Source organism: Pangasianodon hypophthalmus, chromosome 30 (assembly GCF_027358585.1).
Source record: "Pangasianodon hypophthalmus isolate fPanHyp1 chromosome 30, fPanHyp1.pri, whole genome shotgun sequence".
Classification (NCBI taxonomy): Eukaryota; Metazoa; Chordata; class Actinopteri; order Siluriformes; family Pangasiidae; genus Pangasianodon; species Pangasianodon hypophthalmus.
In genome coordinates, this window is record NC_069739.1 from 5,241,733 (window position 1) to 5,268,597 (window position 26,865).

At 40.5% G+C, this 26,865-nt stretch overlaps 1 protein-coding gene across 7 annotated transcripts in view; it reads left to right on the plus strand.

Annotated features, from left to right (window-relative positions):
• The window catches only part of epha7 (eph receptor A7), a 77,852-nt gene that overhangs the window by 20,075 nt on the left and 30,912 nt on the right, over window positions 1–26,865 (plus strand). For all 7 annotated transcript variants that reach the window (XM_053231746.1, XM_053231750.1, XM_053231747.1 and 4 more), the window contains exon 5: window positions 8,910–9,245. In XM_053231746.1, the coding sequence (XP_053087721.1) occupies window positions 8,910–9,245 (336 nt within the window). The remainder of the gene's footprint in view (window positions 1–8,909; window positions 9,246–26,865) is intronic.

A 26,865-nucleotide genomic window follows, 5' to 3' on the forward strand; every position in this document is an offset into this window, starting at 1 on the left:
CTGGACTTTTACACTGCGTTCAAGTAAAGTTGCGTATCCACTGTGTTTAGGACGTGATTCCATATAAACACCTCACTCTTATAGTATTCAGAACTTAAAAAAATTGAATAATAGAGAGCTGTTGTTGACCTTCTCAAAATGGCGGCTCCTGTGTTGCGTGTAATTAGTTTAATTTAAGATATACAGAGTCTTTTCTTAGGAATTTACCAACATATCAGAGGAAAACGGTGACATTCCCAATGATTTTGTTGTGTTTTCACAGCCACCAGACATTTCAGTTGCTCATATACATGATTTAATGACTACATGCTAGCTGAGGTAAATAAGTTACCTCAGTTATTCGCTAGTTTATACTCGACCTCTTTCTTTCCGTGTTGCTTAGAAAGAACATTCTTACAACTTTAGTCACGCGACTTGAAGGGATCAAAACATGAATAACATACTAATACACCAAGTTAGGTTGTTGTTTTTAGCACTTCTGCTAATGTTCTGCTATGCTATCAGGCATGTTTTAGTCAAATTACCTCACAACATGCACATGGTGTCCTGTATGATGATTTGAATACAATTAAAATTGTAAAATATGTTCCATTTTAGTGAGAGCTATTTTGTAACATGTTATTTGGAGCAACTTTTTGCTTTTCTGAGCTAGATAGCACTATGTTTGACAGAAATACACACAGTAATAGCTGCTGAAAAATCCTGCTTGGTCTGACTAGCCGGTAAGCCAGCACTGTGTTGCTGGTCAGACCAGACTGTTTTATTTTTACCTCAGGGATGTGTGAGTTTTTTTTGTTTGGTTTTGTTTTAAAAAAAAAAAACAAGGCTAAAAGAATATATGGCTAGTTTGCTGACTAACTACCTAGCTAACATCAGTTCTCATTAGCTGCCAGACCAAATGAATTTTAGATGAAAAATTCAGTTAAACAGTGACACATGAAGTAATTAAGTAAATGTCTTAAAATTTCTTTATTTACAAAAGTGGTGATTTGTGGGGTTTTTTTTTTCTTTCCTTTGTTTACCACAAATGCTAGGAGTAGTTAGCCGTTCTCAGTATGCAGTGTCCAGGCTTGTTGGTTGTTATCGAGCACAATTTTTTTTGTCATTTCTAATTTTTCATGTATGATAAATATTAGCTAATAGCTTGGTGTCTGTGATTTGGAACCCTTGTTTTGTCCAGTTGCTCTCTCTCTCTCTCTCTCTCCCTCTCTCTCTCTCTTTCTCTCTCTCTCTCTTTCTGGTAGCTAATGAACAGAGGGCCAATTTGCTGTTTCCCGTCAAATTAGATTGCAATTACTGTCAGCACTGGAAGCCACAGGTCCCGGACGCTCCTTTCCCACCTCTCTCTCCCCTCGTCCTCTCCTTTCCTCTCCCTACTTTCATTTGTTCCAGCGAGTGCCGCAATTACGCTCCAGCCATTGATGACTTGTTTACACAGAGGGAGAGATGGAGGCAGGGAGGAAGGGTGGGAGCGAGGGTGCTGCTGGTTTGTTAATCCACTACAAGCAGGTTTATTCATGAAGAACCCCCTCCCCTCCTTTCCCTTCTCTTTCTTTCCTTTCCTTCCCTTTATGCGCTTACAATAAAAGTGAAAAACAGTGGAAATAAATTCAAAAGTGGGAGCCAAAGAAAAAAAAACTACTCACGGAAAGAGAAACGATGGGAAGGTGAGACGGCCTCCCTAATCTGACAAGATGACTCCTAGCATCAGCCGCGATTTCCGCGTCAAGCTTCGTCGACAGTATGGATCTAATCAGATTTAGCCCCCGAAAGCAAGTGAGCATTTTGGAGTTGCGCCTCATTGACTAGATGACTTGTTAGGTGGAAATAAGAGACGTACTACATTCGAACACAGTCTCTGGTCTTCTTTTATTGCCTCAGAGGGTCAAGGGGTCAGCTAATCAAGTACCTACTTCACAACGTAAAATAGCACATTAAAATGTCTCCTTCTTTCTGATGATTTTTCTTTCTTTCTCTCTTTCTTTCTTTATATTTTTTCCCCTCAAACACGCGCTGTGAAACATTTCCAGCCCACGCGCCTGCTTCGTTTGTGACCGAAACAAAAGACAGGAACACGCTGTTTGCAATTTGCTCTAATGGTTACCCGCTACACCTAATCAGGAAGCCGCAGGAAAGTTGGGAAGCCCTTTCTCCCTGTCTCTCTCGCTCTCTCTTTCTCCATATACATCGCTCCCACCTCTTTGTGCTACCCGTTCATGACTAGATTGTGGTTTCTGTGTCTTGCTAGGAAAACATTCAAAAGAGCGAAGTACAGGGAAGCGCAAAATCATTCTTTCCCTCCTGCCTTTTTGAAGGCTCTCCGACTGAGCGAAGCTCCTCGTGCTACTTTATTGCATGAAATTTGTAATGTCCACCAAGCGTTGTCACGAGAAGAGAGGATTTAAAAACGCAATCCCCCGGCTTTAAGCGCAGCTGCGCAGGCCGGCTCGCTTCCAAAAGCAACTCGCATGACGTCGTTTCGCAAAAGTTCTGCGACGTTAACAGCACGCTCTTCAAAAAGTCTTATCTTAATTATCTGTGGATTAAGTTAACGTGGGCCACGGATGAAGATTTCCTTTTGGGGATTTGCAGCCGTGGGAGACTGCAGCGGTAATTGGAGGCCAATTTACATTCGCTGAACAAACATGCGGACAGACAGCTTTTAAAATGAATGGGCGTAAACCCGAAGATCCTCAGGCGCTAAACAAATAAAGACACACGCTATTCTTTAAAATGGGGATTAAGAAGCATCGTAATAAAATTCTGATTTGAGGGCTGCACAAAGGGAGAGGCATGTCACTGTCCAGATGGGGGAATAATAAATTAATGGTGGCTAAACCTATTCAGAAAATATGTCCTGCGGTTGTGTATTTTGGCGTGGCACCACACGACACACATTCCATTTAGTCTCAGCCAGTGCCATGACCTTATGAAATATATCGGTGAGGCCTCGGAGCACGATCAGCTCCCAGTGAAGGTTTTATTATTTTTCAGCCAGAATCGGAAGAAGGGAGTTGTTGATGGATTTTGGAGATGACATCAATCATGCATCAGCTGTGTGCAGGATCTGGACAGGGAAGAAGAAAAGAGAAGCTTGAGATGTAGAGTTTCTTTACATGTCCTGGCTATGGCTGATGGATATAGTTGTTTTTTTTTCTCGGAATAAATAATGAGTGTGTGTTTCAGTCTCTCTAGTTTCTCTGGCTGCTTGATCGCTGGCATTGGAGTATGTTTGGTTGGTTGATTAGGTGATTACATCATCTCGTTGTCCCCATTTCAAATATCCGTAGAGCTAGGTGATACAAAAATACGTTATAGTTTCTATAGTTTTTTATGCTACACATAAAAAAAAGTGTAATTGTTGATGTGGTGAAGATATTTATTTCTCAATTTTGGAAGGAGTCTCCAGTGTCAGCACTTTGTAACAGTCAGAGGTAAAGCTGTAACTTTTAAGCTGAATATGTGTTTAGCTCCGCCTTCTGTATGTTCATTGGCTGTTGCACTTAACCAATCAGAATCATTGGGATCTGCAATAAAGCTATCGACTGTATTGATCTTTTTTTGATTATTGGCCTGCTTAATAGTACTTCATTTCTACATTCAGAGATTGGGGTTTTTTGGCTATTTTTAGAAATTTGCGAAACACTGTGTGAGAAACACACATAGAGAACGAGGGAAAGAAAATCCAGCTCCCCAATTTCCCCTTCGACACTTTGCAGCGTCGAGACCAGAGTTCAGCCACCATGTTAGCAAATCTGCTTCATTTCAGTGGCGCTCATATGGAAGCAACTCGAGCTTAACTACGCTTAATTATTGACTTGACTTCTAATAGGAGGCGCAGCTCTGAGCAGATAAGAACTGCATTCCAAAGTTAAGCCCTAAGTCTAGTCACAACACACTCACACACTCACACTGTGGATCAGGAGATGACCTAATTAACATGCTGTCACTGGAAATCTCTATAAGTCTGCCTTGCTTTAATGGTCTTGTATCTTATTTTCAGGCATTTTTCTATAATTACAGAGTGTCTATTTATTTTTTTAATTCCCAAAAAACACCAAAAAAAAAGTCACTTTTCTCAATACACATCCTTTAATAAAACCCCCGAACTTTCTGAAAGCCTTTCGAGAGCTTAACTCTTAACTATACGCTTAAATTGAGGGATCTGGCTGTGTAAAGCTACACAGTACAAGAACATTCGATATATTTATATCACAGCACTGCCGAATGCTCGATTCTGATTGGTCAGAAGGCTCCACCAGTTCCGTCTGCATAATCTACAGCTAATAAACAGATTTTAAAAGTGTGTTGTTATTTAACAAAGAAATACTTGTTGTCGTTGATATGGTGAAGCTTTCTGTGTGGAAGGAGTCTCCAGTATCAGTGCTTTGTACCGGATAGTTTTTCCACCATGGGAAAGTCCTCAGAGCAAGGATTTTACACTTTTTGTTTTTTATTCTTCTGTCTTATTAACTTCAAGAGAGAACAAATGAGAGGCTGGTGAGGGAACAACTGTTAATAGCTTCTATAACATAAGCAGCTGGCATTCCACAACATTAAGTATAACTATAAATGGATAAAAAGTACACTGTGTCTCTGATTAATAAATAGAAAATTGTAATCAAATTACAAGTATAAGAGGAGTATAAGACATCAGGACGAGCTGTTATTGGAAAATAATTAACTTCTGGGTGGTTACAGTAACTCTGCCTCGCATCGGTCCGCATCACACCACCCTGTTGTTGATTATTTTCCTATAACAGGAAAAGGTGTTCTTAGATCTTAACGTTTCCATGGTATATATTTCAAGCACGTCTCAAACCTTTGTTAAATGTGACGTTTGGCACAGGATGCCTACTTCAATGTTCTTTGCCAGAATCGCCGCCGGAAATGCAAGTTCACTCCTCCAGAACGATCCTGCTGAGGAGTCAAGATCATACGTGTGTACATGATTGAGAAATCAGTCTGCGAGGGCAGCCGAAGATTAATCTGAGGCATGAAATGGAGGTAGGAGGAGAGAGAGAGGGAGAACGAGATGAGAAGGAACAGCAGGTCAGGAAAACAGGAAGTCGGCAGGAAGTCGTCGCGTAGACCCCTTGCTCATTTTCACATGCATTATAATTCCGCCGTAGATATATATTTTTCATTATCTCTAAATCACACACACAGATGGATCTAGGCAAGGGCGTTTTAGCGATCACTTCCTAGGATTTAACTCCATCTCCTTGCTATTGAGCGAGACGCTGAAGTGGCACTCGAGGCAGCCTGCGCGTTACTCCTTGTTTATTGCTGGATAATCAGTCCCTTGATCTTTGCCACTCGAGAGTCAAAAGCGAGCGGCTGTGATCATGGAGCCATAACTGCTATCATTATATGTAGCCATGGAAATACAGAACGCATCCCAGGAGGTGAAGTGTGTTTGTGTGTGAGTGGGCGTTGGCTCTTTTCCTGACGGAGCGTGAAGTAGGAGGTGAGGCTGAGACGGAAAAAAGAAAGTGGAACGAGTGTGATGGTGTACCGTGATTAGGAAATCTAAAATAGTTATATCCTTTCTGACAATGTGTGCAATGTGTTTCTAGTAAGATCTATATTGTTTATAACTGTTTAGCTATGAAGTTTGAATATGCTATATTATTATTATTATTATTGTGCAAGTTAGTTTGTATGAAGGTAGGCAAGCAAGTATGATAGTATGCAAATGTCCTAGTACACAAGCTAGACACTAGACTAGTAGGCAAGAATGTACATATCCTAGTGTAAGCTAAGTTAGTGAGTTTGCTAGTATGTAAGTATGCTAGTATTCAAATAGGCTAGCTAGTATACAAGTGGGCAAGTATGCGGGTATGTTAGCATGCAGATACAAGTAGGCAAGCATGCAAGTATTCTAGTATGCAAATATGCAGGTAGGCTAGTACTGTAGTATGCAAGTATGTTAGAATGCAGATAGGCTAGTGTGCTAGTATGCGAGTAGGCTAGTATACAAGTGCGCTAGTATACGAGTATGTCGGTATGCAAATAGGCTCATATTATAGTACACTAGTAGTACCCAAACATACAAGTATCCACTAGTATCCAATAGACTAGTACACTAGTATGCAAACAGGATAGTATGCAAGCAGTTACATGGGCTAGCATGTGGGTATGCAATAGGCTGGTGTACAAGTATGCAATTATGCTAGTACGCAAGTAGATTAGTATACTGTACAAGCGGGCTAGTATGTGAGCATCCCTGTATGCAAGTAAGCTAGCCTGTTAGTACACAAGTATGCTAGGATGTAATTAGGTAAGAATGTGAATATTCTAGTATAAAAATATGATAGTATCTATGTGTGTTAGTATGCAAGCAGGCAGACATGTGAGTAATCTAATAATATAGCATTTGCACTTCGGCTACAATGTAAATGGCATATTTATGCGGCATATTATTCAGTAAATTATTCAGTAGTATACATGATTATGTTACTAGAGTGAAACTAATAGGACGTGTGTTAGAGGAGTGGGGGGAGTCAGTTTGGATCTGATGACTCCAGAGAGTTTAATGAGAAGGGTTAGTGTCCATTTCCGTCAAAAAAAAGTTGGCATCCAGTGTCAGCGCTGCTGTATGTATTATATTTTATATACATGCTTTTATGGATAGAAGTTGTATCGCCATTTTTAATTTGCATGTTGTCACCACATCTTACGATTGCATTCAGGAGAAAAAAGCGAAGGCGTCATGGCAGCAAAGCGAACGCCGAATTGAATTGAGAGAGGATGATGGAGACAGGAGAAAATAGAGAGAGTGACAGAAAGAGATGAGAACACACACACACACACACACACACACACACACACATAGAGAGACCTCCTCTCTTCACCTGCCACAGGTGGCCCTTTCATCTCATCTGATCATGCATTTTCCCTCCCTCCTCCTCTGATGAATATAGCAGCATGAGTGTGTGTGTGTGTGTGTGTGTGTGTGTGTGTGTGAGAGAGAGAGAGAGAGAGAAAGAGAGAGAGAGAGTGAGATTGAGTGCGTGTGTGCCATTATCCCTAATGAGGAGCACCTTTTAAGTGTCATATTATTCATCCCTACTGTTCTGAAGCTTGCTTTTTGCCCTCATGCATATGGATGGTGCGTCTTGAAAGCAGACATGTTAACGCCTTCACAAAACATCTAAAAACACAAACTCATAAACCGAAGGCCCCTTTTTTTTCTAAATAAAAAAATAGCGCAAACGACATTATCGCAATAGGATCGAGCGTGTGCTGGATGTGGGATGATCACAGAGGCCGAGCACACGCCACGATTATTTTACGAGATGAGGTCGAGTTGCTGGTATTTTAAAGGATAAAGAGACGACGCAGTGTTCTCTCAGTCGAGGGCGGATGGTTATTGTAGCCTGTCTCGAGCTGTCACGGTGGCCGTAGCTCTTTCTTAAGTTCGACTCGTAAATTTCAGCCTGACTGTCGAGAGCATAAACTTTTACTGCGTTCGTAGGTCCTAATCGTTACACGGGAAGCTTGTTATCCTTTTAGTTGGCTAATTAATTAGGATAGGAATACGATGACTCCATTACCGACTGTTTTATTTGATCAAAACCTACTGCTGTATGTTACTCCCTTGAGGCTTTGGACTCAAGAATGAGACATCTTTTTAGCTGTTTGAATCATCATCATCATCATCATCATCATCATCATACGAAATGTAAATATTTGCATGAATATGTTTTTAAAATCGTGTGATGTACGTAGCTAGACGCTAGTGGACTCGGACTTTTGGCCCCTACTATAGTTTCCAGTGGAAGCCACTATACCTTCTGTCTCATAGCTCATTATTGAGTTCTTTCACTGCCGGTCCGTGCTGACCTTGGTCTCTCTCGAGTGTGTCTCCCCTGCATTGTGGAACGTCTCGCAGTATCTGGGTTACACTCTAATTGTGTGTCAGCACTTGCCAGCGGGACTGGATTCTGCATGTCCCCATGGCACATTAATACAGCAAGCGAAAGGAGAGAATAATCCAGTGAGTGTGCCGAGTGTCAGCCTCAGCGTCACTCTTCCCGTCACGTGGTTATATAACTCAGCTTTCTTCTGGCTTTCTTCTTAGCCTGACCTCTCTCAACTTCTTAGATCCCGGCATACAAAATTTACAAGATGGCGGTCACCTTCTGTGTGGTTAAATATCTCATCTCTATTCTTCTCCCTTTCTTGCTTCTCTCTCTCTTACTCTTCCACAGCCTGGTCTACATCATCCGCCAGGTCTTGGTAATTCTTTCTACAAGATCTTTTGGCACTAGGACACTTTTGGCACTAGATTTTTTAATTTCCACCAAACCGATATCAAAAGTTTCAGTCATATGGTTCTTGGTACCTGCTTACGATTGGTGCAGAAAGGAACTAATGGTACTTGGGTACTTGGGTTTGAGGCTTTGTTATGCTTCAGTGGTACAGCGTTTGTGTCATTTGTGCTTTTAGATACCTTGACCAAAACAAATGTTTCATTTTTTTTACACCACAAACAGACATTTGTTTGTTTGTTACTGATATGGGGTGCCAACTTTATGCAGATTTTTACAGATTTTACAGTATTTTTATTTTGTTACATTTCCATCAACAATCAGATTCAAAGTTTAATGTTGCAGATTGCAGAGATAATTTAAAAACCATTCCTGATTGAGCCATTTCATTTGGAATTTTGTAGCATCCGATATGAAGTGATTACCTGAATGGCCAGATAAACTAACTTGCAGTGAACTGAAATGGTTTGACATTTTATGGAAAATTATCTTGAAATAGAACCTTAATTTCTCTTGGTTGCTGTTTGGGCCAGTCGTTGTCTGTGAATATACGGTGCTAAAACACTTAGGGATACATAACTCACCCCTCTTTGCTCAGTTCTTTTATTTTTTTTCTTTTCTCCGACTCTTCAGGACCTCCTTCAGCTCCTCAGAATCTGGTCTACAACATCAACCAGACCACCGTAACCCTCGAGTGGAACCCTCCGGCTGACTCCGGCGGCCGCAATGATCTCACCTACCGGATCGTATGCAGGAGGTGCAGCTGGGAACCGGAGGAGTGTGTTCCGTGCGGAGGGAACGTGGCATACGTGCCACAGCAGAGCAGTCTCACGGAAACCTTCGTCACCATCAGTGAGCTGCTGCCGCACGCCAACTACACTTTCGAGGTGGAAGCCGTGAACGGCGTCTCGGACCTGAGCCGAACGCAGAGACTCTTTGCCGCCGTCAGCATCGCCACCAGTCAGGCGGGTAAGAAGTTTTACTCTTATTGGAAATGCTCTTGGTGCTTGGGAAGTAGAACGCCGTGCTGGACTAAATGCATTTCTGAGAGGAAATTATTATTATTATCATTATTTTATATTAAGTGAGGCAAGAACCTTGATTAACCATTATATTCTGTCCAAGTTAAAATGGCATTTTAATTTAATATATATATATATATAATGTTTTTTTCCCCATAATATGGAAATGTATAATGTGTCTGGATGCCTTGCTGTATGACGCCATGCTCCGGAAGGGCGTTTTTTGTTGTTGGATTACATTGTAATGCAGCGGCTACTCTTGTTTCCCTGATTTGTACTCGGCTGCCGGGCTTTTTGCGAGAGCGTGTAATTTCAAATGAGTGTGTTTATCGTGCCGGCCACGCCGTACTTACCTCAGTGGGACTAATTTCACAAATTATTTGGCATCTGCGTTCCTGCAGTTCGTAATTTGTGGTTAGAGTTGCTCAGACGCTGTTAAAACCAAAATATGATAAATAATGAAAGTCACGTAAGGATTCTGTCATTTCTTTTATTCCGGCTGGGTTGGGACACGTGTTTAAAGCTGACGGGTTGACACTCTTGTCAGGTGTCCTGTTAAAGGAGTGCTTATTATCCTGACGAATTAAGTTAGTGTTAAGCTTCCGTTTTGCTCCCACTGAAGTCAAGGTAGATCTCCCATGGCAGGAAACAGCATGTCCTTTTTTTTTCCCCCCATTCCATTTCCCCAGAGAGAAATGACTCGTGGTGTTCCGTCGCTGTGCACACACATCCAAGAAACGCCATGCTAGATCCCTTCTCTCTAATAGATATTTTTTAAGGATCATGCAAACAAGATTTCTCTTTCATGCCCAACCACCCATGAAATATAATTTGCCATCAAGTTCACACTGACTGGGCTCATTAATAGGGGGGTTAGCTGAGCTAGATAGCCTTGCTGTTTTACTGTAAGTACAGTGCAAGCAAAAATTATCTCACACACACACACACACACACGCACACACGTGGCATAGAAGAGGGCCACATGGAATAGCACATAATTTAAAAGCTCATTTCTCACACTTGGATATGTGTGTTTTTACGAAGCAGACAAAAGAGCAGGATCTCAGATCTCAGATATGATTTTATAGCCGCATTCATCTGCTCCGGGATGAGGAAGGTGCAGAAAGATGGAGGGACTGGAGCAGAGATGAGCGAGCGATGATGAATGTTCAGTGACAGGGACCGTGACAGAGACGCACGGCAGAGCAAGAGACTGCAAGGGCATCCAGACACATAGAGAGAGAGAGAGAGAGAGAGAGAGAGACCTCAACTCCGTCCAACCCTTCTGTAACGATGCCTGGCTTCCTGACAAAACACAATTACTGCAGCAACCCTGGGCAATATGCAGTGATTAGTTATAGTGCGATTGAGGAAACTTTATCCATGCAGCCATGTTTACTTTGTTGAAACAGATAACTGCATTGCTTTTGCATCGTTCGTCAACGTATCTGCCAGGTCCAAAAGTCTGGGTTCACTACCGAGAACTGTTTTTATTTCATCAGTTATGGCAAGCAAGATTCTGTCATTCTTCCCTAACACTAGTAAAAAAAAAATATCATTGATTGAAAGCTGGAACAATAATGTCAGTGCACGTTAGTGGTGCTGAAGTACTTGTGATGTCAGAAGGTTGCTTATGATTATATAGAGGGCTAAATTCGTGCTTGTGACGAGGAACATAAACACTTTTTCCATAGCACCTGTGTACTAAGCTATTCTAGCTAGCTAACTAATACTGAAATCCGGCTAGCATTTACCTGTGAGAAATGCTCGCTAGTTTGCTAGCAGTTAACTAGCCGGCTAGCTATTTGGGACAGCAGGATTTAGTGTTAGCATAATCCTTTGTGTTCCTGGATCTTTTTATGAGTATTTTTTTTTTGTTCCTAAACTATTTTTGCACATTCCAGATGTTAAAATGGTGCTGTCAGGCATGACAACATTTAGCACTGTGTATTCTAAACATAAATACATAAGCATCAAGGCTGTTTATGCTTCTGTAGAGGGCTAAGTTCACTCCTGTGATGATTCACACTTTTTCCAGAGAACCTGTAAGCTAGCTAGCTAACGAACTTCTGAAAAATTAGCAATGAGCAAAATTGTTGTGGTGTTTTCTGACCAGGTTGCTGTTAAATAAAGAAATTCCCGTGAAAATAATGTCTCAGATACTGAAATCGCGCTAGTGTTTACCTGTGAGAAATGCTCGCTAGTTAGCTAGCAGTTAACTAGCCGGCTAGCTATTTGGGACAGCAGGTAAACCTTTCCATGAAGCAACATTTATAAATCATATTCATGATATTCATAAATCATTATAACTGTGCTTATAATTCCTTCTTTTAAGCATTTTATAACCTCTAATAATGCTTCATAAAGCTCTACTAATATGCTATAAATAATTCTTTGATGATTTAGACCTATTCATTATAATCCCATGTGATTCACTGCACAACCTTTATAACTAATAATGATTGTGAATAATTATTAGGCAACAGTAATATTTATTAACATTATAAGAACATTTAAAATGTGCTCTGAGTGCTTCGATTAACGTGAATGCAAGTTTTAAAACACTATTAATTTTTTTTATTACTTAGAAGACACAACGCAGGTTGAAAATGTTAATGTCAAAATTAGTTATTATTTATTATTTTTTTTTAATTATTATGATGGGAGGTTTGTTAAAAACATCAAAAAACATCCAGACATGACCAAAATACACACACGTAGCACATATTTAACCTTGGCGAGACAGGAAGCTAGGTGTCATTTTGGAAAAAAATCAGTGATGACATTTTAAATGTTTATAATTTGTTTATAACTGTTAATAAATATTTGAGATTTTTTAAAACAAAATTTTAATTATTCATTATTAGCTACAAAGGTTGTTCAGTACACCATATTGCATTACATTGAATAGTTATAATGTGATTATAAGTTATCAAGGAATTATTTATAGCAAATTACTACCACTTCCTTCTCATAAGGAATCATTACCAAGTTATAGAGAATTATAAGTGCAGTTATAAGGATTTATGAAAATGAGCATTCTCAGTGTAAATACTGTATTCTTTAGTAATAACTATGAACCAAATATTAGTTTTTGATAACTGATGAAATAAAGGCGCTTCTTGTTGCCGTAAGAACAATGCGTTCTTTGTGTTGGGTCGCGATAAAAGAATTTAACCTCGTCTGGCCACCCTCGATTCGCTGCTCAGCGAAGCCTCCTAATCGCAATTTTATCCCTGGCTGCGTCATAAAAGCAAGGATGGAGCTGATCTCGTTAGAGCTGACATCTGTATCATCAAATATCCACCCCTTAGGGCCTTTAACTACTTAACGAGCCCATCAGCCACCTCGGAATAAACGAACGAACAGGACTAAAGGCAGAGAGACATCGCGGTTAATGATAAATAGTTCGGCGACTTTTAGTATTTCCGATAACTCTGGTTAGTGAAATGGAGGTGAAGAGGGTGAGAGGAAAGATGGTGTGATTTGAGAGAGAGAGAGGTTAAGAGGAAGAAAGCGAGAGAGAGAGATAGGCACTGAGTGCATTTTAATCAGAAAAAAACAAGCGTTGCTGTGCAGAAAGGGATGCATCTAAAGAGGAATTCACACCTCCCCTTAATTACCCTTGTGTTACATTCTCATGCAGGAATGAGCGAGAGAGCGACAGAGGATGCAAGAGAATGATAGAGAGAGAGAGCGTGAGAAGGAGAGAGAGAGAGAGAGAGAGAGAGAGAGAGAGAGAAAGCACTCTAAGTATTGTTGCTCAGAAACCTAATTACTTCCCAGTTCTCTTTTAAAAGGGTTTAAATAGCTGCTGTTTTTCAACCTGCAAGTTCATTATTATCACGTCTTCTTTCTTTTTTTTTTAACCTCTGTTCTGTTCTTTTCTTTTTCTTCCATCACCGCTTCTCACCTGAACATGACTGTGGATCTGAATTGTGCTCTTTTCGGGGCATTTTAGTCATCTTTAGTATCACAATGATGCGTGTATTGTGACTCGACAGCTCTATGGTTGACTTTTTCCTTCCCTCTTTTTCTTTCTTTATGGTCAGGCCTATTGAGAGCGAGTTGCTTATCTAGTAAACATTAATATTTATTGAGTAGATCTCGGCGTCTGCAATACCAGAGAACATTTGGAGCATTTAGAACATTTCAGACTGAGGATGAGAGTGTGTGGATCATTGTGTATGTGTGTGTGTGTGTGTGTGTGTGTGTGTGAGCTCGTTTCAGTGCCATGTATTGCATAATGTATTGCACAACCCTAAGTGCATCGGAAATTAATCAACAACGGCGTGGTGTGATTACTGTGACCGTGTGGAGTTGATTATGGTATCTATAACAGTATGTCCTGAAGTGTTTTTTTTTTCCTCTTATACCACAGCAATTTAGCAACAATTATTTTAAAAAAAATTTTGTCCATTTATAGTTACATTTAATAATGTACAACCAGGTTAGCACCTTGTCTTGTTATCAAAGCACCAATCCATTTGAGGATTTTGATGGGAAATTAGTACTGAGTACGCTGGTCCCTTATCGTCCACTCCTTGGTCAGCTTGTCGAAGTCAAACTTGTTCTCTGGACACTCCATTCTCGTGCCCTCTCACTTCACCTCACTCGAGCCTCTTTTCACTCGGCCCGTAATTAATATGGCCACTCCATCGACAGGCTATCGCTTCAGCACGGATCTTGCTGGATACCTCCGAGATGGATCACACTTTTCAGTGGGAACAACGAAGCCATTGATCGATCCCTTTAAAGTCCTAATCTGTGGAAGGGCCGTTAAAAAAGAATGGACTGATTGATTCGCCGGGATTCCCAGTTGGCCGGTGTCGGTTTCTGGTTAAGCGGATCCCACAAGCCTCTTTTGTAGCGCTTGTATGGAGTTTTAAGTTACCTGGCAGCCCTTTCTTCCACCTTGCACTCTCGTTTACACTACCTTTCTCTCCTTTCCGTAACTTCTCCTCTATTAGGTAACATGATAGGACCTGACCTGGCGTCTTCGCTTCAGCAGCTGTGGCTAAATCGCCGGTGGTCTCCGTGGCCGGACCGTCACTTAACCCACGGCTTTTGTGTCCCGTTTGCTCGTCACCTGATCCTCGGGCGATGAATAATTTTCATGGAAGGTGCACTTTAATTACTTCGCCCATTTAAGTGGCATCGCGGCGGCCTAGCACGCTCATTAATCTCGGGCTAGGATCCCATTGCAGGGGCTTTTTTTTATTGCTTCCAGGCCCCCGAATCCCTCAGAATGCTCTCTGCTCGAGCGGACACGAGCGATCAGCAGTGTCCATCCGCCCTCCGTCCTGCTTTCATAAACAGGCTCGTAAAAAAGGGTGCTTTAACAAAAAAGGAACGAAAGGAAAATGGACTAAAGAAGAAAAACGTTAGCAGTTCACCGGAATCTAAATTGAACGTGTCTGTATGTGGTCATCTCGTAAGGAAAGAGAAAAAGGAAAGGAATAGAAAGAGGTGAATGGCAACCCACAGGCAACCATTGTGAGTCAGGAAAGCAGGGTTGTGAAATTCTATTTAGTTAGAGATGCACGCAGTTTTTTTACGAAGCGTTACTGTCTACAGAAAAGCACTCGCTTTAAACCTTCCTAACACGTCGAGGGCGAGTGCCTGTGTTACTACCGAGTACACACACACTCATACACTCCCTTATCTGTTTGTACTCCGTGCTTTTTCCCTCCTCTGCCTCTGTTTACCTGCGTTTAGCCCTTCCTGAGAACAGAAAGTGGAGATTTTTCGGATAACATCAACGCCAGTATACCGTGCCGAAGATGTGTGAGGACGATACTGAGCTTAGCGTTGAGCTTAAGTCATTACTGAGATTTATACCACAGCAATTTCGAATTCTCCATGCTGATTGCTTTAAGTGTATTTTTTTTAGAAGGAGTCTCCAGTGTCAGCACGTAAAGCTGTAAGTTTTCCAACACAGGACTTGCTAGTCCAACATGACAAGCTAGTGAGAAAACAGCTCACTAGCTTTATATTTACTATAAAACAACATCCCACAACATTAAATGTAACTATAAACGGATAAAAGGTACACTTTCATTGTTTAGTAGGAAAAAAGTATAATCGCTGGCAAATTGCTGCAGTTAAAGAGGAATAAATCATCTCGAAAAAATAATCGACGTAAAATTCAGAGTCGTAACTCACACCAGCTTGTCGTTGATTAGTTTCGGATAACAGCGCACCCCCAAAGTGGTTTATTCCTCATTTAATCGGGTTCATCTTCCATTTCTTTCACTTCATACATACAGATATGTCTGTGTTATACATTTTTTTTAAAGCTTTCATGTTCCTCCTCGTTATTGGCTAGGAATCCTTTGTCTCTACTTTATTTAATTTTTTTTTTTTTTTTGAGCTCTTCAGTTCTTGGTCATTAACTGGATAAGTTTTTCAAAGACCCAAGTAACTCATTTGATTTTAATTTATTCCAAAAGTTTTTTTTTTTTTTTTCATGGTCTATTCATTTTATTAGAGCACGTTTGAATAAAAGGAGAACTCCTATACCAAGCCTAGTCTCCAGGTTTGCTCTGGTTGCTATGGCGATGTGAGTGACGTCTTCAAATGTTTGGGGGAGAAAAAGCTATTCTTATTTAGGACGTTATGTTTAAATACGATATCGTAAACCGTGACAGAAGATTGAACAATACTCAGCATGGACGAAGGAGAGTGAAGGAATAAAATGGTAGTGAAACACACACACACACACACACACACACACATGCACAGGACTCCAGCTGTGCCTCCTGGTGCTCTTGTTTGTGTGTGTGACAAGTTATCTCTGCCATGTTTGCCTGGTTGAGGCTAAAGTGTTTCATTTCCTCCGGTGGAGCAAAGGGCGAGTAAGAGGCCCCACACACACACACACACACATACACACACACACACATCAGAGATGCCTGAGAGCAGCTGCATCAGTGCTCAGGTCTGATCGAACCTGTCACAGCTTACACTTAAAATGTGTGAGAAGGCAGGAGGGAATGTTAATATGTTAGGGAGACAGAGAGAGAGAGTATGTGTGTGTGTGTGTGTGTGTGTGTGTGTATGTGTGTGTGTGTGTGTGTGTGTGTATAAAGGACGCACCTGTGAGATGTTTGACTCGGTGTGTTTGAAGTCAGGGTGACATGAAATGAGGAATCAATACTCTCGTCCACACACACACACACACACACACACATGTATGAAAACAACTACGCATACGCATCAATTCGCACACGTTTATTACACGCCTGAAGTGTTTTCTGCTTAACTTCATATTTTCACACATTTCCTGCTCAGATGAGCCGAAAGAGAGAGAAAAAGGAAGATTGAGTTCCCGTCCCTGACGTTATTCCGACGTTTATCGTCTCATCTCCCGCTGAGAGAGAACTAATTACGTCCTCACGTGTCCCTGCTCGCACCTCTGATTGTCTCCATCAGCTATATGCTTTATAATGAGTTAGGCTCGCACTACTTTCAAGGGTAAAATAAGAGAAAGAGAGAGTGATGGAGTATTCTAGAAGAGAAGGGAAGCTGGTGCACATGGTGCGAAAAAAAAAAAAAAAAAGGTGATGTGTAATTATAAGTGACCTTCGACCCCTCGGAGCCGGGACATGGTTACATACATAGCTTGACCTTAAACTAGGCTTACACACCTGCTGCTCCATTTCTGTTGAGTGCAGCGCAAGACACACACGCAAACACACAAACACACACGCACAGTCAAAGCTGAGCGACTCTATAAATACACAAGGTGAGAGTTTATAAGTAAATATGTATGTATACACACACACACAAACACACACACACACACACACACACACATACACTGTCAAGTGTTTATTCATTTATTTTTGCCTTGGTGGTTTATTCTGTATAAAAAAAGTTGAAATATGAAATATAAAGGTTATAACTAATTAAAAGCAACAATCTATTGAATGTATAAATTATAAATATGCATTATAAATAAATAAATAAATAAATAAATAAAGTAAGTGACATACAGTCCCTAATAGTTAAGATACAGTTGTAGTATTTAATTAATTAATAGTTTTCTTCTTCTTCTTCTTATTATTATTATTAGTTATAATAATAATAGTAATAGTAGTAATAATAATTGTTTGTTGTTGTTGCTGTTGTTATTTTATTTTATTTTATTTTAAATTATTTAAAGATAAGGGACTAAAGAAAGACTATTTGCCCTAATTTATGTAAACAAACTAACTTAGTAACTAACTGATAGACAGACAAACAAACAATTAAATAAATGAATAAATAGATAAATGTATAAATAAAGAGCCCTCAGTTAAGGCACAGTTGTAGTATTGTTTGTTTGTTTGTTTTTAACTATTTTATTTAATTTTATTTAAAGTTAATGGACTAAAGGCAAAAAGGCATTTGCTTGATGTATAAATCAGCATCAGAATTTAAAATACAAAAAAAAGCTTCATAAATTTTAACTTTTAAGTTATTCTATTTAGTTCATTTTTTAAAAAATAAATAAAATAAAATAAAACTATTTAGTGCTTATTTACAGTAGTTATTAGACTCTGATTTGTGTCGTTTATTTTGTTTTGTTTTCTTTGTCTAGAAAACAGCTTTTTAAGCAATTCTAAGTGACCTTTGGCTCACAGCTGTCACACAACTGCACGGTCTGACTCTAAATTAGGTTTACATACCTTCTCCTAACACACACACACACACACACACACACACACACACACACATAAAGCTGAGGGACTCTATAAAGGCAGTTTGCTCTGATGGAATTGAATGATTTCTGTACAAAACATCAGACGTATAAAATGTAAATAAGCAACAGAAAGCTCGTAAGTAATTATAAGTGACATTCAATGACTCATAATATTCACACAGTCTCATCAGTTGACCTTATTAAAGGTTTACACACCTTCCGCTAACACGGACACACAGGTCGATTGTGTTTATTAAAGCTGAGGGATGACATAAAGAACATTTACTGCGCTGGAATTTAATGACTGGAGTATAAAACTGCAAACAAAATTATAAAATTGCCGAGTACGCATGATATAAAGCTAATAAGTCATTAGAAGTAACCTTTGAGCCCTTGTATTTGTCACACTGAATATATAGCCTGACCTTAGTCTGGGCTTTTACCTCATGCACCTGTTGGTCTTTTCACAAACACACACACACACACACACACACACACACACACACTCACACATTGTAGTTTTTTTGGTTTTTTTTTTTAAATCAAAGCTGAGGGACTCTATAAAAGCCATCTGCTCTGGTGGCTTTTAATGATTTGGGTCTGAAACAACAGTATAAAGTCACCAATGCCACAGAGACTGGAGGTGTGAGACAGATGGGACTCACATGTGGAGTCCATTACAGCTGCTGCAGAGGATTGTGGGAGTAAAAATGAGTCTTTTGTGACAATGACTGTTCCACTGCTTTTAAATGTACTTTAAAAGCACTGTTTATACTGAAATATACAGTATATACAATATGTAATATATATTCTCCATTCTGATTGGCCAGGAGTTGATTTATCGTTTCTATAGTAACAACTCACTACCACGTAACACTATGTCTAATAATAAACAGACAAAAGCATGTTGTTATTTAACAAAGAAAAAACGTAATAGTTTTCTCAGAGGAGATGTTTATTTGCATTTAAGGAAGGAGTCTCCAGTGTCAGCGCTTTAGCAGTCAACAATAGAAACTCTTCGGGAACAAGATACGTTTTTTTTTTTTTTCTTTTTTAAATATTCATTTCAAGTCACTATGGCTATAGGAGGCTATAAACTTTTTTATAGCTGCTTTAACGTAAACCTTTAAAGTAACATTAAAAGTAACTGTAAAAGGATAAAAAGTATGATGTACTGTTCTTTAATGAATAAAACATGTTTAAATATTCGTTGGCAAATTGCTGCGTTATGAGAAGAATAAAAGACTTTAACACGTGCGAAATAATAAACTTCAGGGTGGTAACGGTAACTAACGTCGTTGATTATTTTTCTATAGCAGCACATCAGTGTGTGTTTTATTCCTTACTTAGCGCACAGCTTTCAAGATGTTACTTGATACCCGACTTCTGTGCCTGATGTGTGTTTTTTTCCCTCCATTTTTCCTTCTTTTTTTTTGTTGTATATTTTTAGAGCCGAAGCCTTATTTTACTTACCTCAGCCGAGGAGAAAAGAGCAATTTTTCTCCTCTGACAGCTCGACATAGACAAACACAGACAGAGTGGACAAAACGAACTAGTGTCATTTTTTTCTATTTTAGGGCATTTTCACCTTACATTAGACAAAACACTGACTGTTCTTTCTTTTGTCTGCGTTTTGCTGAAGTCAACTTTCTGCTGGTGAAAGAAAGGCATGAGAGAGAATGAGAGAGAGAGAGAGAGATAGAAAGAGCGAGATTGTCGAAGGGGTTAGACAGATGTGTCTCGTCTCATCAACACTTTTATAATGAGTCGAGTCACGAGCTCTGCACTCGATGATTGACGTAAATCAGAGATATTCTTTAAAAATCCAATGTCTCATGACAGCATTTCTCTTGGCATGGCTTTTGAATATTTTCCATTAGCTAAGAAAAAAAGGCAGAATCCACCTAAACACTGAATTATATCGGTGAAAATGAGTCAAAATTCCTCCGGCGTAGCGTCTCTGTCGGACTGTTTTATAGAAGGCGAGTGTTTCTCTGCCAAAATGGTTGTTAAACTAAGTGCTTCAGCAGGAGTAAAACAATTTGGCAAGGCTCTCGCTGCTCGTAATGCCATAAAGATGTTCCACATCCTCGATGTCCCATCGCTTTCTGGGCAAAGAGCACTCAAAGTGGCTTTTATAGTTGTATCAACAGTTTGGATGAGAAAATTCGCCTCGGGCCACAGAAGACATCGCATTAGCCTTAGCCGTCTCAGATGAGGGTTCCTAATTGTGGTGAAATCTGTCACCTCAGGGCAGAATGCCACGTGGCTCGAGCGTAGCGGTGCCGACCTTCTCGCGAGACATGGCGCTTAATTTCGGACGTGGCAGAGATGGCAGAAGAGTTAACGGTGTTGAGACGTGTAATAACTTCCTTGGTTTCTCTTCAGTGGAATACAATCAGAGGCAAGTACAGGGGCAAGTACAGATGTTTGTTTTTTTTTTTGTCCATGTACATTTTGTAGAAATGAAAAAAGGTCCCTAGGTATCAAATAAAGGTTTAAGCTTGGATAAAGTATTTAATCAAAGACTTCAGGCTGTGCTGCTACAAGAAAATAATCAATAATAAGGTGGGGTGATGCAGCCTGATGTGAAGTGGATTTAATGTTACAACCATGAAGTGTTTTATTCCTTTTATACCACAGCAATGTGCCAATGATTATCATTTTTATGTATTAAAAAAACGGCATGTTGTATAGTTTATGTTTATAATTGTGGAACGTCTGCGAAAGTATCGGTTACAGAACAGCTATAAACTGTAATCTTGAAGTTAATAAAACAAAAAAAATTGCCGTATTGAACAATTTCCCATGGTGCAAAGCTTCCTGACTGTTCCAAAGCGCTGACACTGGAGACTCCTTCTGTAAATTTTACATAAACGTGTCCTTACGGAAAACTTCACCATATCAACACTTATTTGTTTTTCGAATTTAGATTATGTGACGCCACATGAACGAGTTGTTGCTATAGAAACAACGACATAACAACAGAACGATTGCAACATGCAATTTAGCCGGGACTACTGTCAGACCTGCTGTTATAGAAGATTAATCATCGTTTTCCGACCAATCAGGTTCGAGTAGGTGTAGAGGTTATGCTGTTTGGGGTCAGTCGAACTTCAGCTTGATTGTAGCCCAGTGGGAATGTAAACCATCTCTACTTTCGAGTTTACAAACCACTTACAATGTAAACAATTTAAAAATTGAATAATAGATGGAAATATACCCGGAAGTGCCATTAAAACACGAATCTGTATTTTACACTGATACGTTACTGACCAGTCGTAGTTCGATTGTTGCTTTATGGGAAACTGTAGCAACCCGCAGTTGCTCATGGAAAAGGTGTTTGCAAAGCGGGATGGCCAGTCGTCTTTATGTGACCGTTACTTCCAATGAACGGAAAAGTGTTCCAAAAAACCCTGTGAAACCGCCTCCATTTCCATGACAAAGCTCTCACCCGCCAATTAAGTGCTGACAGGGTGGATTTGGGCTCAAATAGGAGCACAAAGCATGGCCAAAGCCTCTTTCGTTCACCATGTAATTGGGAATGAGCTCTGCGTATAGAAGCTCGACACCCCAAGAGCAAATTACTCTACCATCCACCAATTACTGTAAACTCTGAATGTTTGATAGCCAAAATGGCAGCACCTCTTTGGTTGTTTCGAACTCATTCCACTGGATCTATAGGCCACTTCTTTTGTTTGCCGGAGCAAAAGTTGCCTTGGTGGTTTTGTGTAAAGAATGTGCTGTCCATGCTCGAGCGCGAGCAACATTGACGGTGGTCTTCAGTTTGAACTCCCAATGTTCGTGTACACAGTGCGTTCTCATTGTCCTGGGCTGAATTAGTGAGTGGGTTATGGAAAGAAACGGCTGCTGCTCTGCGTTAATTCTGAGCTATTCAAGCGGATAAACAAAGCACAGCTTATTTTGAATGGTGGCCTTTATTTAACGCTGGTCACTTAAAAAAAAAAGACAATGCAATTAAGAGCGTCCCGAGGCATTGACGACCAATTAGACCCACGTGATTGATGACCAGGATTACTGCAATGCTCTAGCGTTTCTTTCCCAGCTCTCTCTGTTTTTATCTTTAAGAGCTTAAGAAGTTCGAAACTGTACCTATTTATTTCGTTCATTCAGGATCAAATTAAAGGGAAGTCTGGGGGTTGAAATGTCAAGCTAATCAAAATTGGGTTGCTGTAGCAGGCTAGGTTTCCGACCTTAATCAGGCCTCTGACTTCAAAGGGCCACCCATGGCCCTTTCTCTTTTTCTTTCTCTTACCCTCTCTCTCTCTCTCTCTCTCTCTCACACACACACACACACACACACACACACACAGAAAAGAGCTTGAGACCAATTCGTCTTCCATGCTGCATGATTTGTTGTTTTTTTTTCATTTGTGCCATAGCTTTGGTCATTTTAAGCAAGGAGAAGTAACCTAGCATGCTGAAAAAAAAAAATCTCCAGCTTTGATCCTAAATTAGAAAACATCATCCCTTTAATGGAGCAATTTTAAAAAATGCCCTCCATAATTACTTAATGACACAAGGCCTAGCATATTTGCTGCACGCAATTTGCCCCTATTCTCTGGGTGCCGTAAAATCAAACACAATTGATATAATTGGGCCAACCTGATAAAATTTTTACTTTTGTTGCTTGAAAGTCCTTTTTTTTTTTTCCCCAGCAGCGCTCCTCAGCAGTGAGCGATCCATTTTTAGTTACATTGTCGTCGGTACTTTGTGGAGTCAAAGGGCAATCGTGCAAAGCGGATTTACTGAAGGAATAATTGCTAGGCTTTTCAGCAGCAAAGATATCTGCGGTTTCAAGCTGAAACGCAGATGCATTATCTAGTCCATTAGAGGTGATGACCGTTAAATGTACCTTTATTGTGTCTTGATTGCCAAATGAATATGAACATGAATATGGAAGAAAATTATAATGCCATGATCATAGAAGGACAGAGTGATGGGAAGGACCTTGTGAATATTTTCACAACTGCTTGAGCCCTTGCTGATGAAGGTTGAACAAAATAGTTATGTAGCTTTCTATGGAGAAAAAACCTTGGGGAAGGAAATTGAAAGAAGTGCTCAACCTTCAACTTATCAATGGATGTCCCACTGACCCAGACCATTTCTTTATATTGTATAGCAACCCGTGCTTGGAGATCGTCTAGCTAGGATCTGAGGTTAAAAATGAGCTGAATAATATTCTGATGATTTAATAATTTTTTTATCAAAAAAGATCTTAATACTTAAGCTCGAGGGTCTCAGGGAGAGCTAATTTGAACATAACACACTAGGAAGACAGTGCTATTAGCCCTCTTCCTCATACGTGAGCTCATAGATTCCCAGGATTGGCTAGTGTTGCTCTGATTGACATGAGAGAGAGTGTACCATGAGAGCAAGGCCAATTTTCGCGTAGTCGGGATTCAAAACAGCAATCTCCTGATGATAGAGTGAATGCTTTTCTGTTGTGTAACTGTGGCTGCTTACAGTTAATATAGGTGGAAAGTGGTGGCTCAGTGGTTAGAGCTGCTGATCGGAAGGCTGCGAGTTCAAATCCTGTCCTTGTCAAGCTGCCATTCTTGGGGCCTTAGGCAAGACCCTCATCCCTCAACTGCCTGTTGTGTCAGACAATCGAACAAATGTGAATGTCTGATGGGGTCATTTACAGGTGCTGATAGGAACCCTTACAGGGCTAAGCACTGGACTCCCCTTCACTTTTTTTTATTTCCAAGGTCCAATCAGGCCTTCAGTCTACTGCAGGCTCTTGGGATGATCTTGACCTCCCCGTTGTTAACGGTATCCCCTGGATAAAGGTCCTAAGCCATGATGTACCTTCTACATTCATTCATTTGACAGACATGTTTATCTAAAAAAGACGTATGACTGATGCAAGACACAGTCCAAGCATATAACTTGAGGGTTAAGGGTGTTGTTCAAGGTTCCAACAGTGGGAACAATGTTCTTATGTTCTTATAACCGCTTATACCATCACCCATCAAGGTTCAGATGCTTTGTTTTAATTTGTTTACCGGGGAAGTGAATATAGTGTGGCTTTAAACTTTGTAAGGTATATATTTAGGGATTTAGGCTCACTTCCATTGTACTGAAAGTGATGCTAAATTGCTAGCACACATGCACCTGCACCAGCATTTGGGTTAGGTCATAGCCCAGTTTTACATCACTTACACATTTTTATTCGGAAATGCCGAGGCTGAAGATGACCTGGTCAGTTCTTCCAGCTGGGAAATTCATGCATTCGTGTTTAATCCTTCATTTCGTGGCTATTTTTATTGCATGAAATAACAGTAAAGGAGATTAGGGAATAGACGTCCTGGGGATAAAACAAGTGCCTCACAGCTGTTTACTCTGCTGTGGATCCGATCTGCGCACAGGGAGCTGAGGATCAGACTCGGCCTTTTGAACCCACACTGGGACTGAGAGAGAGAGAGAGAGAGAAAGAGAGACAGAGAGATGTACAGGAATCTTCTGCCATGTTGTTATGTCTCTTTTCTACAGTCACTTTCTAACTGATTGATTTCAGAGTTAGTTAGGAGAGGCAGAGAAAGAGAAAATGTCAGAGCAGACAGAAGATCTCATGCCTTTTAACTGAACCCAGCCAGTCGGGAGGATACAGGGGCATGAAAGTGAGAGGGCGCTTTGTTAGAGCATCAAGACGATCACTCAGCGACAGTCCCAGTTCGCACACTCGCTCCCGGGCCAGAGAGAGGACAGGAACACGCCGGCTCTGAGACACAGGCGATAATCCGGCTTTTCTCACGTCGCTTAGCTCATCCTCAGACCCAGGAGAGCAGCTTAAGGTCATACAGAAAGCTGAGGAACCTGACATTCACTTCAGACTGCCTGTTTTTCCTGACAGCTGATCACATCTCTGCATCTATACACGAGGAGTGACGCAGACTGAAACTTTACGGCTGGTGATTTCAGTGGTTGTGTTAAATTTGCACGGACGGTTGTATGCAGCAGTACAGTAGTTAGAAATTGACACATCCGTTGTATTGTTAATGTTTTTAGCTCGTCTGTAAAAGATTAGTGGAGATTCCTTAGAAAGTGGAGGCACTTTTTTATCCTAACTAATAAAACAGTGTCTGAAATTACAGTTAAAATGTTAATTCTTCAGAATGAAGCGTTGTATTTCTGTAAAAAACATAATAATAATTTAATTAAATTTTATTTTATATAAACACTTGGTGGACTCTTTTTCCCAGGATGGTGAAAAGGTCATTTATTTATTTATTTAATAGCTATCAAGCAGCTATTATATTTTTCAATATGTTATATATTTACTGTAATTATTAATTATTTTCCTATCGCATTTATTAAAATGGTCATATATTAAAAACTTATGATTATATTAATTTTTATATTCAATATAACACTATTCTTTTATTCCAAATGTCACTCCGTAACAGTTTACTATTACACAATTTGCTGTATCCGCCCCACACCGGCCGCTGGCACATTCCCGAAAGACACCGGGAAAGGGCTTTCATTTTGTTTTGCTGTCGGAAATTCCCGTTGCCGCTGACTCACGCCGCGAGTGTCCATTCATCACCATCAGCCGTTGTTTCCTTAAGCTAACAGAACAAAGTGCTCTCGCTCTGCAGCGCTTTATCATTAGCTAGGGGACCGTCGACTCACGGGCCAAGCGAAGCATAGCTGTTTGTGTTAAAATCCTACCAGGCGATCGATTTGTCCGTGAGGGCGAAGCCTGAGACGTCTCACCGCAAACAGAGTCAGCCGTTCAGTCATCCATAAAGAAGACGTCATGCTCTGATGAGACATGATAATTCAAGCAAATAGACACAAGTTAGGAAACACACACGTGGGAGTCAGTGCAGAGGCAGCTGGAGGATTTACCTGTGTCTGGAGTTTAGGGTTAAGTGTTAGTCACTGAGGCACATACACACCCAACATTCTGAGGCAAACGCCTCTTAGTTTGAACTTGCTTGGTGTGAGCTTTGTAGGATTTATTTATGTCTGAGAGACATTGTTATGGCTGTAGCTGTGTGTGTGTGTGTGTGTGTGTGTGTGTGTATGTTGCTACATACCTGCCTCACTGACAACATACTGTACATTTTTTTTTTAAGTTCCGATGAAATTCCCTCCATCCATTCTCTGTACCTATCCTACATAGGGTTGCAGGGGAGCCTGGAGCCTGTCCCAGGGGACTCGGGGCACAAGGCAGGGGGCACCCAGTCCATCACAGGGCACAATCGCACACACTCACACACTACAGACAATTTGGAAATGCTAATTGCCCTACAACGCACGTTGTTGGACTGGGAGAGGAAACCCCAGAGGCACGGGAAGAACATGCTTTGTGCCCCCCAATTGAATTGAACCCCCAACCCCGGAGGTGCGAGCCACCATGCCCCACTCCAACTCCTATTTTAAACACAAATTAATTAATAGTGGGAACACTGTTTCTTCAATTTGTATGCTATTTGCTCGGCTTTGTATAAGCTTCGTTTGCAGATTAACAAATCACGCTAACTGTATTAGCTACACTCAGAAGAGGCACCAACATAGCACTCTGCTACTAGTCCAAGCTTTACTTTTCTTCATAATGTCTCTATACACAAATGACCGGACCGTATGTGACAGGATTATAAGTTCTTCCTCAGTAATTAGGAACTAAAGTTGTGAGTGGGGAACTAAAGAAACGTCGGACCTCACGCCACTTAGGATTGGGACACTCGTCTGGATTTGTCGCTTCACAGCTTCATATGAAATTTGGCAAGAATTTGAAAAGAAAACGTCAATTCGAGCGTCCTTTGCCACTGTCACTGAAATCGCGAGTCTCTGACAGAAACCTGAAACACCTCCCCTCCTCCACCCTCCCTGTCCAACCTGAACCCCA